We start from the raw sequence: 14,460 nt of genomic DNA, 5'->3' as shown, positions 1-14,460 counted from the left end.
AATTTTTTGACATTGGCATGCTGAAGCTATGAAAATCAGCTTTACTCATTGGGTACTTCTGTCATGCACATTTCAGTCCAGTACTTCAGAAAATTTATATGGAATTACTGGTATAATATCCCAAGTTTGATGAGATGGCAAAGTTTCAAGCTAGGGCTCCCAGCAGGACTCTGCTTGTTCTCCCTGACATGATACAAAATTAGTTGTTCTTGTCCAGATTCTGATTAAAAAAGAGGGAGAGCAAATACAGTATAAATTCTATGCTTTTTTCCTGGGACAAGGCTGCAAATGTTAGTTGTCAAATGTAGATAGATGAAACAGCTCTGGAGCAAAACTCAGTAAGATTGGAGGTCTAGGGAGACACTGAAATACTTTGCTTATCATACTGTATGTATAGTGCAAGCAAATGGTAATAAGCAGCAGTATTTTGGACTAAAAAAATACAAGACACTAAATGAAAATAAATCAGCCAAAGAAGGAATATCCATAGAAGTTAAACCAAGCTACTATTCAAGTAAATATTTAAGCCTTAGCCAGAAATATATATTAATGGTTAGCTGACAGACCAGGAACATGGGATGATAATTCTCCTTTTCCTTGCAACTGTATGCTCTTAATTCTAGAGACAGTAGTGTGCTGAGCAGATGCGCTATGATAATTAAAGAGTTAGCAAAGGTTATGACTGCCCATATCTAAATCCTCAAGACAAAAAAACCCCTACAGTTTAATTACTAGCTTCATACAGTAAAAAGGCCTGGTTAGGTGGCATCAGGGAAGATTTATTCTACTCTGAACTCCTTTGAAGAAAAAGAAGATAATTAAGCATGTTTTCACTTCTGTTTCAAGCACCTCTATGAATCATTTCTTTCTCATTGGGTAAGATGAATGTAGGAGGTTCAGGTTTCAGCCCTTTCTGCTTTGTAGGCCAATAACATCCAGTCTTGTTCCATTTTCATAACATTTATTCCATAAATGTAATGAAGAAGTCATTAATGTTGTTTCAGTTGAAACCTTTTGTGCTTATGCTTAAGAAGTTGTTGAGCTTTGAGCTACTTTTTCCCATTTAGGTATCTTTTATTGTATTGATTTTGCCTTCCTAAATACTATTTGTACAGTTGGGTGGGGGATGGGGGGAACAACAGATATAGATAACCATTGGAAAAGCCAGATTGCTGTAGGTCTGAATTCATTATTTAAAATCGGCTTGAATTTTGTTAGTAGGTTATTATTGCAAGGCCAAAACCTGTTTTGTCCTAAAACTTAATTTAAATCTGATAATTAGTAAATCAGCTAATATTGATCTGAGCCTTTCATTTTTAACTATATGTACATATGTCAAATTAAATGATATTGAGGTCCCCCCCCCTTTTTTTTTTACTACGTTGGATTGTTTGATTGTATCCTCAATATTTTTTCCTTTTTCAAGTTCATTTGAATCATCTGCGTCAAGCTTGGTTGCAGAACTTCAAGAAAAACTCCAGGAAGAGAAAGTGAAGTTTTTGGAACAGCTTGAAGAATATGAGAAAAGAAAAAATGAAGAAATGCAAAACATTCGAACATCACTCACTGCAGAGCAGCAGGTAGCTCTATGACTACAAATTAGATTTTCTTGCTGGGGATAATATAAAATAATTGAAAGCTTCTTTGGTTTTGGCCGTCTGTGAAGCAAATTCCTCAAATTTCAAAGACCTGATGATATCCTTATGTCTTTGTATGTAAAGGAATGGTTGCCTAGCTTTTGGGGCTGGTTTTTGGCTGTTTTAGGCAATACCCCAGTGGCTTCATAAAGTTCACTGCATTCCTTCTGTTTTAGAATCCATATTCATTTCTGAGTCTTCACTGAGTCTCAAACCATATCTATTACATTACTGAAGACTTGATACATCGGTGGGGCAGGAATGGGGGACAGATTATGATTGTAAAAGAAAATGTTTGAATGTCTGTTCAGCCAGAAAAAGTAAAATCTCACTGAAACAATAGTCGGTGACCTGGCAAAGAAACCAATCATACCTACAAGTCAGATTTGTATCTCACAAGTATTCATGTATAGCAAATTTTCATTTAATTCTGTGCTCATGAAGAAATGTGCTTTACAGCCATCTTTATCTCACTGACTTCAGAGGGAGTTACAAACACTTCACAATGATGTGTTATTAAGAGTTAAGTGCAAGTTTCTAGTAATAGGGTAATGTAATATTAGATGTGTTCCAGGCCTTTGCATCTAAAATCTTTTAATGTGCTTTAATACTATTAAGGATTAGAAATTTAAAAGTGTGCATATCTATATTTTGTTCATTGTGTTATCAAAAATAACTTTAATACTGTCTTTTCAGACTACATTTAACACTGTCCTAGTAAGAGAAAAACTGAAAAAAGAAAATATAATAAAGGATCTTAGCGACAAATTGAAAATGATAAAACAGCAGCAAGAAAGGGACAAGGGTAAGCATGCAATGTAATACATTAGGTTTTGCATACAAATAGCAATTATGCCGTACAGTGCAGTGTTAAATATAAATAATTGAAATGCCTTGCTCAGATCTGATTGAAAGTCTTTCTGAAGACCGAGCTCGTTTACTTGAAGAAAAGAAGAAACTTGAAGAAGAAGTTAATAAGCTGAAAAGTAGTAATCTTGTTTCATCAACATGCTTACCTCCTACTTCGGAACCTTCTGGAGCTTGTGCAGCTGATTTCACAACAGAAACTGAACGATTGAGTTACGATATAGCAGAAGAAGGAAAAACTGATTCCACGCTAGAAACTAGCATGATGACTGTAAAGTAAGTCATTTTGCATTGAAATAAGTATCTGAGTATTACAGAATGAATGAAATATGTTTTCACCCCTCCCCAAGATTAGACGTGCTGGTCCTAAGGTGTTTTTTTTTTTTCTGAGCATTATTTATAAAGACATGTCTTTTGTCATGCCATATGTACATATAATGTTTGATTGTTATATCAACAATCTCTCTCTCGTCTCTCTTGATTATTATCTGCTTAATTATTTAAAAAATAGTAATATATTTAAAATTAGAATGCCAAATCCTCAGCTATTAGCGTTTCAGATTTCATTTGACCCACCTGTTCAAATGAAGGGAAAAAAACCACCCCTTTTCAGCACTTCAGTTTAATTTTGTGTGTATTTTATGAAGTTTCAGCCTTAAATTAAAATTTGTGAGGAACGTTGTTTTATATTAAGTATTTTGAACTGCAGAAATCAGTTTTATTCATCACTGAAACAGGGTTTCTAATCCCTTCATATCAAAAAGTAGTGTATAAATAGATGGAAAATTGTACCACCTATATCTTTTCAAACTGACTTATTTGTTCGGTTACATACGTCTGCATTGAGCAATAAAGACTTCGTCCTGCATCATTAAATAATGTTAATCTAATTGAATGCAACAGTGTTGCTAACAATAGACTTTTTTTTTTTAGCCCACCAATTTCTGTTATTGTTTTGTTCACTCATATTTTCTGAGGTTTCTTTCACGTTGTGCATATAATGGCCTCTTGGGATTTGAGTTAGTTGCCTGGGTAGGCAGTCCTGGGCAACTCTCACAATCATTTCTATTATACCAAGTTCTGTTGCCCTTCAACCCCCTTTTTAAATGAAAAGATTACAAGAATTGAGCACAAATGTATGTATTAGCTCACACCTAGTCTCTTTTAATCTTCAGCAGTTGTTCAGAACCTTAATACCCTACATGACATAAAAGGGAGGGATAGAATTAAGTGTTATCTATATATTGGTATCACCAAACCTAACACAGCAATTTCATGTAAGTAATTAATGCCTGGAGGGTAAGGTAGTAGTAGGCCATTGGCTTTACAAAAAATCAAAGAGACATCCTCCAGCACCATAATGCTATGTCTCTAAGCCCCATCTCTGCAAGCCTACATAGGATGTTACTTTGGTCTTTAGCAGGGTGGGGCAGAGAAATAACCCAAGATCTCAGGGCTTCATGTGGTCTCTAAGTGCTTTGGCTAGGACACCAGATCCTCTTCAGAGGTCTCTGCCAGATTGTAAGATTGATATATAAATTATTCAATGAATTGTGAATAATCATATTATCAGTATTAAAATTATTTAATTATTTAATTTAAATTAATATTTTAAATAAATTAAATATAAAATATGAATTAATTAAATCAAGCATAGTTTTTGCCCTAGCAAGAGAGTAGTCTTCAGCATGCCACTCAAAGGCCAGGTATGACCCTGGACTCAGAAAAGATTGCAGACCCTGTTCTATATTATTAGAAATTACTGATGAGTCCAGAAAAGGTTTGTTCTTCCCTTGTTCAATCTGCAGTTTGAGGCATCATCCAGTGTCTTAAGATACTGATAGACTTTACTCAAAGATGGAATATTACTTAATTTCCTGCTAGATTAATGGATCTATTAATAGTAATATCTTTATAGCTCTTTCATACACTGTCCTGACGTTCAGGACAAACTTCAGGGATTCCATACAAGATTACCAAGATTTTCCTGCTTGGGAAATTGTTTAGCAACAAAGTAGTCAATAAACAATCAAATTGTCTTTCTCTTCAGTGACTTGGTATTCAGCCACTCCATTATCTGCCTTTTCTTCCACAGGTGGATGCTACTGGTACTGCCACCTCCTTTAAGTGGCCAAAGCAATACAACACTGTTGTGATTTATTCAGATCCTCTCCAAATACCCAGAAGTATCATTTGCTGCTGCTGTGGCAGCTGTGCCTTTCAGAGCAGTAGCTGGTATCTAGGCAATACTCATCCCACTAGCAATAGCTGATTCATTAGATGACACCTGTCCCATTTGGTGTTTGGTCTCTTTACCTGGCCAACTCCCCATAACCTCCAGTAAGATTCTCAGCTTCTCCAGAATATTTGGTATAGGGAAGGCAGCTTCAGTTGCTGCCTTGTATGTGTCTGTATACATGAGGCTTGCATGAAGAGGGCAAAGATGAACATACTGTGCACTCAGCTTTTAATCATGTTTGTTTGTTTGATATGTCCGTAATACAAAGTATTATTTAGGGTCATTTGGCCAATGCTAAAAGCTGTTTGTTACTCTTTCTTAGTTCTTGTCATATTGTTAAAGATTTTTTTTAACAATTATTACAAATATACTATGTTGGAGAGCCGGAAAGGTTTTTAATAAAACTTCATATCTTGTTAACATCTTCTATTTTGCTTTCTTCTTCTTCTTCTTCTTCTTCTTCTTCTTCTTCTTCTTCTTCTTCTTCTTCTTCTTCTTCTTCTTCTTCTTCTTCTTCTTCTTCTTCTTCTTCTTCTTCTTCTTCTTCTTCTTCTTCTTCTTCTAGTGAAAATGCCCAGATGTTATCTGAAGAAAAACAGAGGATAATGATGTTAGAAAAAGTGAGTAGTTCTTATGCCAGTATCAATCTTTAGCAGTACTAATGTTAGATAAAATTAAGGTTTGGGAAGGAGCCTACATTCAGTCTTTTTCCTCCTCATCTATCCATTGCATATCCAGCACTATTCAAGTTGATACTACCAACTAAAATAAAGTGTCCTTTGAACTGAGCCAACGTGGTGACTTCATGGATATGTCCATGCAGGTGTCTTGATAGCACCATGAAAGTGGTTTACTATTGCTTTCTTCCGTGTTGTATTTAATTCCCAGACTATTCTACAGCTCTAGTATTCCCTGGTAATCTTTCATCTAACCAGATTTGGCCCTGCTCCCTCCTAGGTTTTGCACAAACCAATCCCCACATGCACCCATGTTCATAAGGCCCACAGAAGAGGTGTTCACAGCAGCCTGATTTTGCACTAACCAGCTTGTACTATTGTGTTTGCTGTTACATGAAACATTTCTGGGCTTTATAGGCAGAAAGGCAGGCTAGAAATCAGAGCTGTTACTGAGTTGTGACTTGTGATTACTCTGATATAAATGTGCGATTAGACAAAAATATTTTAAAATGAATCATTTGGTTCTCTGAAGCAATGATTCATTAAATATAACACTGCCATAATGCAGACCACGTTGCACAACAAAATATTGCTGCTGTCTTGTAATTGGATGTCTGCTCATTTAGACCCTTTTTTTACATCTCTTCCAACTTAATGCTACTTTGCCTCAGTAGGCTCCAGCACCTGGCTAATCTTGTCTGGAATCCAAGGCCAAATAGAGTCTGGCCTAGTTAGGACTTGGATAGGAGATCTGCAGGAAATCCCAAAACTATAGGCTAGACTAAGAAATGGAAAAAATCCTAGGGGAAAGCAAACTTTTTTTGCCAAGTAAACAGTCTGGAACTATTACTTAGGAGCTCAGCTTGATTTTGTAAGGCTTATAGTAGTGTCAGTATCTGACTGACTTTGAAAAATTCCAATAAAATCTAAGCAGGTCTGAACCTGGTTAGTACTTTTATAGAAAACCACTAGGAAGTCCCAAGGCTCTGAGTAAGGTTTGGGAAAAAAACATCCCGGAAGAAGGCCAAGAAAACCTACATCTGTATTGCTGTCAAAAAAAAAAAAAAAAAACCCACAGGAAGATGTCTGTGTAATCACTAGGAGTCCAGATTGATTTTAGGAAATATTTGGTTTTGGTTTGCTTGTTTGTTTTTAAAGGTAAACAAACATATTCAGTACTCCTGGTTAACACTAGAAATATAGGGAAAATATTTAAAAGCTTATTTTCTGATACAGATAGCTCTTAGCTGACTAAGGGAAATTCCCATAATTCAGCGACAGAGCACATATTTTATATGCAGAATCCCTTAAGGTTTAATAAGTTGTATTTAGTTTAAATATATATGTATTTAGCTATAAAAATCTCTAGTAAGTTTTCTTCTAAGGAAGGTTTGGCTTTATATTCTGCCCATACTAAGTTTATCTTACAAAGGCTGGCTTGGAAAAATGACTGGCTTTTAAACCGTTTTACACCATTCACTACACATTGCTCATCCATGTTGCAGTAAAGAAGTAAGGAGCATATACTAGATTTACCTGCCTTGCTTTCCAAAAATCAGCATTTCTGGGACACTTGCTTACAATACTGAATGTTTTATATTGCTCTCATTCCCCTTCTATACTTGGTAACATAAATTTAAAGGAAGCGATTGGTATTTTGAGCCAAACAGTGTTCAACAGAACTGAAGTGCAAATGTATAGCTCAGGTCCACTGAAGTTTTATTGATCATCTTAGTTAGCTGTAATCATGGGGAAATAACCCTAAAACACACACACACACACATATTAAAGTTGGGTTCCTAAGTAAAAGAGCAGCTAAGTATTTCAGCCTAAACTTCTAATCTCACAAAGAACACACATTAAGCTGGCAAGGAGTTACAGAATATTCTGGGGAACAGTAAATAGACATAGTGCTTATGTGTTTGTATAGAAAATTCTGAAATCACTTTTACGTTGAGCCTTTATTGTTGCAATCCCATATGTTTACTCAGGAGCAAATTTCATTGTGCTAGATGGTTTTATTCCCAGACAGAAAAGAGCATCTATCTTTTCCTTCCTTGCCAAAAATTATCAACCCTAAGTTCTATTCTGTTCTATTCTAACATATGCAGCTTCCTATTATGCAGTCTTTCTGTATATGCATATATGGGCCTTTTTCTAATGTATCTCTATTTTTGTGCCTATTTTTTGACCTGTGAATCACATCACAAATTTCTAAAATGTGTTGAGTTTCAGGACACACATCCACATGTTATGTTCTCTTATTTGGGAGGTACAAAATCTGCTCATATATATATGAACTTCCCAGGCAACAGATTCTCATTTTTCTTTATTCCCTATTAAGAAGGTATGAATAGAATTGCAGCGTAAAAATACTGGGAATGCATCTATAAAGCTATAATACTAATAAATACACACACACACACATACATATTTAAATAAAAAAATAAGCATTTTTTTTGCAGACACTGCAGTTGAAAGAGGAGGAAAATAAAAGGCTGAATCAAAGATTGGTAAGATTTGTAAATTTTATTAAAATTTTATTCAAAAGAATAGAAGGATGAAATTAATCAGTTTAATTTAAAAAAAAATGTCCTGTAAGGGATATATTGTTGTAAGGTAGTGTGGATTAGAGGCCATTTTGGGCTCTCTTGTGGTGCTGAAGGTAGAGACCAGAATTGTACTGAGCAACTGTGGCTGTGGCGGACTATTACTATAACTGATGCTTTGGTGGTGAATATCTGCCTGCCTCAGGCAGTTCTCCACCTTTTCCAAACATTCCATTTTTAATATGCTTTTTTTTTTTAAACTGTATTTTAGTTTTAAAGGAAAATATGGAGCAACAGTAGGCTAGAGAGAATAGAAAAAGATTCTGTTCTTCCCTCCTTCTCCTTTTCACTTCATCCTTCCTTAAAATTAAAAGGACATTTCTCCCTTCTCCTTTCTGTTAGCAACACTTTGCTGCGAGTTAGGAGTAGGAGTTTTGCCTCTTGAATCATAGTCCAAAACTAACAGTAGTTAGTTGCTTCCCAATTTTTAAGATTGGGGACCTTTTCTCATGAGAAAAAACTAGGTTTATTTAAGGTTGTAAATCCTAAAAGAACATTTGGGGACATCTAATGTCTGACTAAATATAGTATTTGATTAGTAACTTAAACATGCAATTAAAAAAAAGAACAAAAATTAATATGCAATGAATAAGCTTAAAGGTGGTTTTTGCCAGTCCTTTAGCCATTATCACTACTACATGTAGTCTTTGTTTAGCCACTGCCTCATTTAGCAACCATTCACAGTTACAACAGTGATGAAAAAGTAACTTTACAACCAATCCTTGCATTTACAACCTTCCCAAGCTTATAAAGCAAAGGAAAGCTGAAGTAAGATTATAAGCACAGTCGTGGTTTCACTTAGCAACTGCTTTGCTTAACAACTCAGTTGCCAGTCCCAGTTGTGATTGCTAAACAAGAACTATCTGTACTTCATTTTGAACTACTAAAAACAACCAAGATACTGACAACATTTTCCTGGCACAATATTAAAAACTAGATGGATTTGATCATGATTGTGATGATTATGTGCCATCAAGTCATTTTCGAATCCTGGTGACCACATAGATAGATTTTCTCCGTAACAATCTATCCTTACCCTGTCTTTTCAAGTCTTCCAATGGTGCCCTCATCACCCCTGTAACTGAGCAGTATGGATTTACTATATGTCAGATGTTTCTAATAAGGAAGATTTCTGGAGTATATCATCTCCTCTCAGCTCAGGCTTTAGGTGTTGTTTAAGGATTTAAAAAAAAATAATTACCCCACCTTTATTATTTTTATAAATAACTCAAGGTGGCAAACATACCTAATGTTTCTTCCTCCTCCTATTTTCCCCACAACAACAACCCTGTGAGGTGAGTTGGGCTGAGAGAGAGGGACTGGCCCAAAGTCACCCAGGCGGCTTTCGTGCCTAAGGCGGGACTAGAACTCAGTCCTCTGCTTTCTAGCCTGGTGCCGTAACCACTAGATCAAACTGGCTCCTATTTAGCCAATCTAGTTTTCCATTCATTTAAATTACATGTGTCATTTCAGGATCCTACTGGTTTCGGCGGAATCAAATCTCCTCCAGAGTTATTGGAAAATAATCTCCTAATTTCTTTTGTGTCTGATTTCATGACAGACATGTAATTAAATGCTATAAATGAGAAATCCTAAAAGAGCTGATAAAAAGGCATAAAGCCATAGCTGTATGTTTGAAATGAATGGTATATATAGTTACCACTGCAACAATAACTCAGCCCAGATTGGTTACCCTTTGTCCCACCCCAGTTAGTAAAGCAAAAAGAATAGGTTTTTCTGCCCTGGCATTTCATGTTTTGTAGAATATTGAGTATAGAAATAGAATTGGTAAGCACTCCATAAATGCAAAATGTAAGTTATAATGTAGGATATATGATTAAAGAAAAAAGTGTTGACATTCATAAGAGCATAAGGCTGCTTAAAAATCAGTTTTAATGGTGATGAATAACTTTCTTTGTCTTTATATGATGAAATTGCTTTAAGGTCTTAACAAAAGTTTGTCCAAAAAGTGGAGATAAAGCGTAAAAAGCCAGATTTTTTCTTTTTTTTAAATCTCAATCTATGACAAGATTGATCAGTATTAATCTATGCCTAGAACATGCTGTGTCACACATGCTGTAACAGGAAAATAATAGTAATGTTACATTTTTCAGATGTCTCAAAGCATGTCTTCAGTTTCTCTAAGACATTCTGAAAAAATTGCTATCAGAGAGTAAGTATACATGTTGGTAATTGTGAATTTTTTAAAAAATTAAATTCTTCTGTGGTCATTAATACAGACTAAAATCAATATGTCAGAAAACTTTAAGTAGGAATTATTTATATTTGTTTACTTGCAAAAACTTAAAAACAAAAATGTAATCCCTTCCCCGCTACTACTTTTTAAAGACATTAATAGAATTTACCATTGTGTTTGTGTTGAGATAGATACCTAGGAGTTAACTTGTATAAGAATTTGAAAACAAGTTACAGAAAATTAAATGTGCATGCATGTACACACATACACACACACACACACACACTGCTAATTACAATATCTCTTGTCCTTAAACTGCTGATGTATCTTATGAAAACCCTACTATCTTGCACATGGGAATTTCTTTCATTCCATTATTTAAACTTATTGTAGGTTAAAAAAAACCTTAACCCTAAACCCATCATATAAATACATGGCTAAGTCCTTTAGAGAGTATTTTCCAGTACTTTATAGGAATTCAGCAGACTTTACTGTGTACTGTGAGTAAACTCAATCGAGACATCCATCTAGCTCAGACATCCCAATTAATGCCCTCTTGTAGGAATTTCCCTTCCGTTTCCCTTCCTTAAGAATGATGTATGGAAGGAAAGCAACAATCCAGTTTTTGCTGTTCTGTGTCTTTCTTGCTTCCAAAGCCTACCCCTTAAAACAACCTTCCGGTTGTTCTTTCTTTCCCTGTTAGATTGTGGTCAAAGTTGTAGTAATAATTGCTACAGAAGATTATTCTGTTGGGAGATACAAAATATTTCACTCTTTCCAAATTTCTTTCTCTTAGAGAATCCATTCTTATTGTTTCTGCTACCTCTTCTTGCCAATAAAATCACTAAAGATCATTTTTGAATCCTGAATCACTAATGATGATAGGGGTGTATCTCTCCCCTATCCACTTTCCTAAGTAGAACAGTGAAATTAGAAGCTTATTGTCATGAGTTTTTTGCCATTTTGTGTATTTCCCTGGATCTTGGGTTTCGTAATTAATATATTTTCTGAAAAGTTTGAGAAATTAAGATTTATTCATTCAGGGCAAAAAAAAACAGTAAGTGTACCATGGCTGTTCTTTGTTACTATGACCACAGCAGTGAACTCTATTTACATAAGAAACATGAAACTTTTTAAGTATGCATGTCATTTACTGTACTTTACATTATTAACCCAATAATCAGGCATGCTTATTGATGAAAGCTCCATGCTAAAGCACTGGGAAACATTATAAATTATTAGACTTCATTAGCCCATATTAGTATCCATCAGAGAGACATATGCAACCTTTTTTTTTTTACATATTATATTTTTGTACTAGATATCTGTGACTGGAGATATGTGCCATAGTTTCATCTTCAATCACCCACCTACCACTCCAGAATGCATTTTCAAGCCTCTGCAAAAAGACACTTTCTTAAAATTAAGAGTTTAAAAGTTAAAAGAGTTTAAAATTAAGAGTTAAAAAGGAATGTTTTTCAGATGAAACAAGAATCTCCTGATTTACATTTCTGTTGAGCAGGACCGCAAAAATAAATGCTTAGGATGTAATCTTGTGCTTGGTTATTTGGGATTTTCGTTGAGTACATATATCTGCTTAGTACTGTATTATGTATTGCCTGCTTAGCCTTTTTCTTTTTAACTAGTTTTCAGGTTGGTGATTTGGTTCTCATAATCTTGGATGAGCGTCATGACAACTATGTATTATTTACTGTTAGCCCAACTTTGTATTTTTTACACTCAGAATCTCTTGCGGCACTAGATCTCAAACCAGGTGGGTATGGTAAGTGTCATAACTCTGGAAAGTGTTTTTCTGATGTATTTAAAAAGTATGATCACCCATTAGATAAAAGATTTTTTAAACTATTGTCTACTTATGAATATGTACACACACATATATTATATAATTATGTATAAAGATGTATGAACATCCAGTGGGACTTGCCTTGTCCTTTTTCCCACCCATCAACCCTTGGATCTGTTCTAGAGCTGATTTAAAAAGTACAGTGGAGAAGGAGAGTCTATTCCACTTACAAAAATAATTCTATAAGCCAAAAGTATGATTGAGCATATTGCTTTCAAGTTATCGAGGAAGTGCTTTTTGTCTGAAGTTTGATATGATGCTGTGGTGGAACTAAAGTTCAGGAGAGACTTTATCGTAACTCAATGAGACTGGTTCATTTCTTCCTCTTCCTTACCATGAAATACCTATTTTCATGCCAATATCCACATCTTATGAAATTATGCCACTGGATATATTTACCATTCTCAGTATGAATTTTCTATGTATGTTTGTAAAATTGTATATTCCAATCATACCATTTAGGGATAGGAGGGGGGAAAAAAACTTATGTGTCCTGTAATATCAGAATGGTTATACACACATGGAGCTTTTCTTCTATTAGATAATTGAACAGCTAGATAGATGACCTTGAACAGTGTTGTCAAGATTAGTGGAGTGGGCAGTTGCTTATATACAATGTTTTCAAGTCCTGAACATTCTCTTTCTAGCTTCCGGGACATCTCGAAGACCCTGGGTTTTAGGGAAAGTAATGGAAAAGGAATATTGTCAGGCAAAAAAGGTAAGGATTAATTATCTGATTCATCATGGTTCAATTAAATTGTATAACAGGATTTGAGTATTATTTTGCTGAGAGGAATAATGTAGCTTCTTCATACTTTCATTATTGTGCAGTAGATAAAAGAGACTGTTTGTTTGGAAAGATATGAAATGCCATGTTCTACTGAATACAAAGTACCTGAAATGTCATGGATTTCAAAAAACAAAAATAGAAACACACACACACACACACACACATATATACACATTGCAGACTAGAAACCTTAGATACAGTTGATTATAGATCTGGTACTACATTTGCAATAATTTTCTTTCCTTCTTTCCTTCCTCCCTTCCTTTTTTCCTTCCTTAGGCACAAAACCGATTTAAAGTTCCTCTGGGTACAAAATTCTACAGAGTAAAAGCAGTACCATGGAATAAGAAAGTATAACACATGATGGAGATTCAACTCAATACAATATTTTCTGGCTAGTCCTTCAGTGCCCATTCATCAATCCAAGTAGCAGGCCATTTTTTTTATATAGAGGTCATATGACAATGCTCCACAATATGATCTTTTTTTTTTCTTTTTAATGTGTTATATTTTAGAAACAAGAAATTCATCATTATGTCTGGCCTAATTGTTCCAATTTTTTTATCCAGATAACTTTAGAAATGTGGACCAAAAGAGTTCATTTTCTGAAAGGGCAAATCTTGTGTATCATGGCTTATTTACTAGCCATGTTAATTGCCTGTTTAAATATGCATTAGTTCATATTAGGTGTTAAATGTTAGCTACCATTACCAGCATCTGTCCTTTTGTGAAACCATTATCAAACTACTTTCACTCTTTAACAGATTCTTTATAATATGTATAAAACCATCAGTTATTTATAATACAGGAGTGTTCATTGCATGCAGATAATCATAATTTTCTTCAGCGTGAGTTTGCCTCAATAGATGAAAAGGTAACTCTTGCAACTTGCTTTATTGCATTAAAAAGCCGTTTAATATAAGAGAAAGGAAAAAAAGTATCTTGTTAGGCTAATATGGATCAGTCTTTGAAGTTTTTGAAGGGTTGATCACAGATTTTGAAAGAAGTAGCTATGCTCTTGTATTTAAATGAAACACCTTCCCCACCCTCAGAGAAGTCTTGTATTGATCTATTTAAAAAAAAATCATATTGATGAAATTGTATTTCATGGCTAAGGTTCAGGGAGAAAAATCCATTGTACATTAACTATACAAAGATCACTTAAATAACAAATTATTGTACTGTAAAAGACATGTAGAATTTTAAAACAATAAAAATTTGAACCTGTAAATGTTTCAATGGTCTGCATGCTTTTTAAATCCAATGTGGTAGGGCAGTTCTATCCAAGTCTGTTCTTGTAAATTTTAAAATTGAATGTATAAGATACTTTGTATGAATATTTTAAAAATGCCTGTAAAAAGCTTTCTGAAATTTTCCATATATGATGAAGCTCATAATTTAAATGACAATTTATGGGTGCACAGTGAAGCACCTAAGTAAAATGGTTTAAGTAAATTTCTTGGGACAAGACAAAATAGTGTTCTAACCATTTTTCATCTAGAATCATGGGGTTGGAAGGGACCTTGTAGTCCAACCTCCTCCCCAGGGCAGGAATCCTCAGACCATCCCAGACAAATGAT

General features: G+C 34.7%; 1 protein-coding gene across 2 annotated transcripts in view; it reads left to right on the top strand.

Annotated features, from left to right (window-relative positions):
* The window catches only part of RB1CC1 (RB1 inducible coiled-coil 1), a 58,743-nt gene extending 44,632 nt beyond the window's left edge, over positions 1-14,111 (top strand). The window contains exons 16-24 of one of the 2 annotated variants that reach the window (XM_088131053.1): positions 1,427-1,580; positions 2,334-2,442; positions 2,540-2,780; positions 5,309-5,363; positions 7,886-7,933; positions 10,144-10,202; positions 11,873-12,000; positions 12,738-12,808; positions 13,160-14,111. In XM_088131053.1, coding sequence (XP_087987179.1) covers positions 1,427-1,580; positions 2,334-2,442; positions 2,540-2,780; positions 5,309-5,363; positions 7,886-7,933; positions 10,144-10,202; positions 11,873-12,000; positions 12,738-12,808; positions 13,160-13,237 — 943 coding nt within the window. In that variant the 3' untranslated portion in view covers positions 13,238-14,111. Of the gene's footprint in view, positions 1-1,426; positions 1,581-2,333; positions 2,443-2,539; positions 2,781-5,308; positions 5,364-7,885; positions 7,934-10,143; positions 10,203-11,872; positions 12,010-12,737; positions 12,809-13,159 lie in introns of both variants that reach the window. The other variant, XM_088131052.1, reaches the window with a different exon arrangement.
* The last annotated feature ends 349 nt before the right edge of the window (positions 14,112-14,460 follow it).

Source organism: Python bivittatus, unplaced genomic scaffold, assembly GCF_059951505.1.
Source record: "Python bivittatus isolate LINGU-HERP-01145 unplaced genomic scaffold, Pbiv_v1 ctg000840_np1212, whole genome shotgun sequence".
NCBI lineage: Eukaryota > Metazoa > Chordata > Lepidosauria > Squamata > Pythonidae > Python > Python bivittatus.
This window is presented reverse-complemented; position numbering and strand designations above follow the sequence as displayed.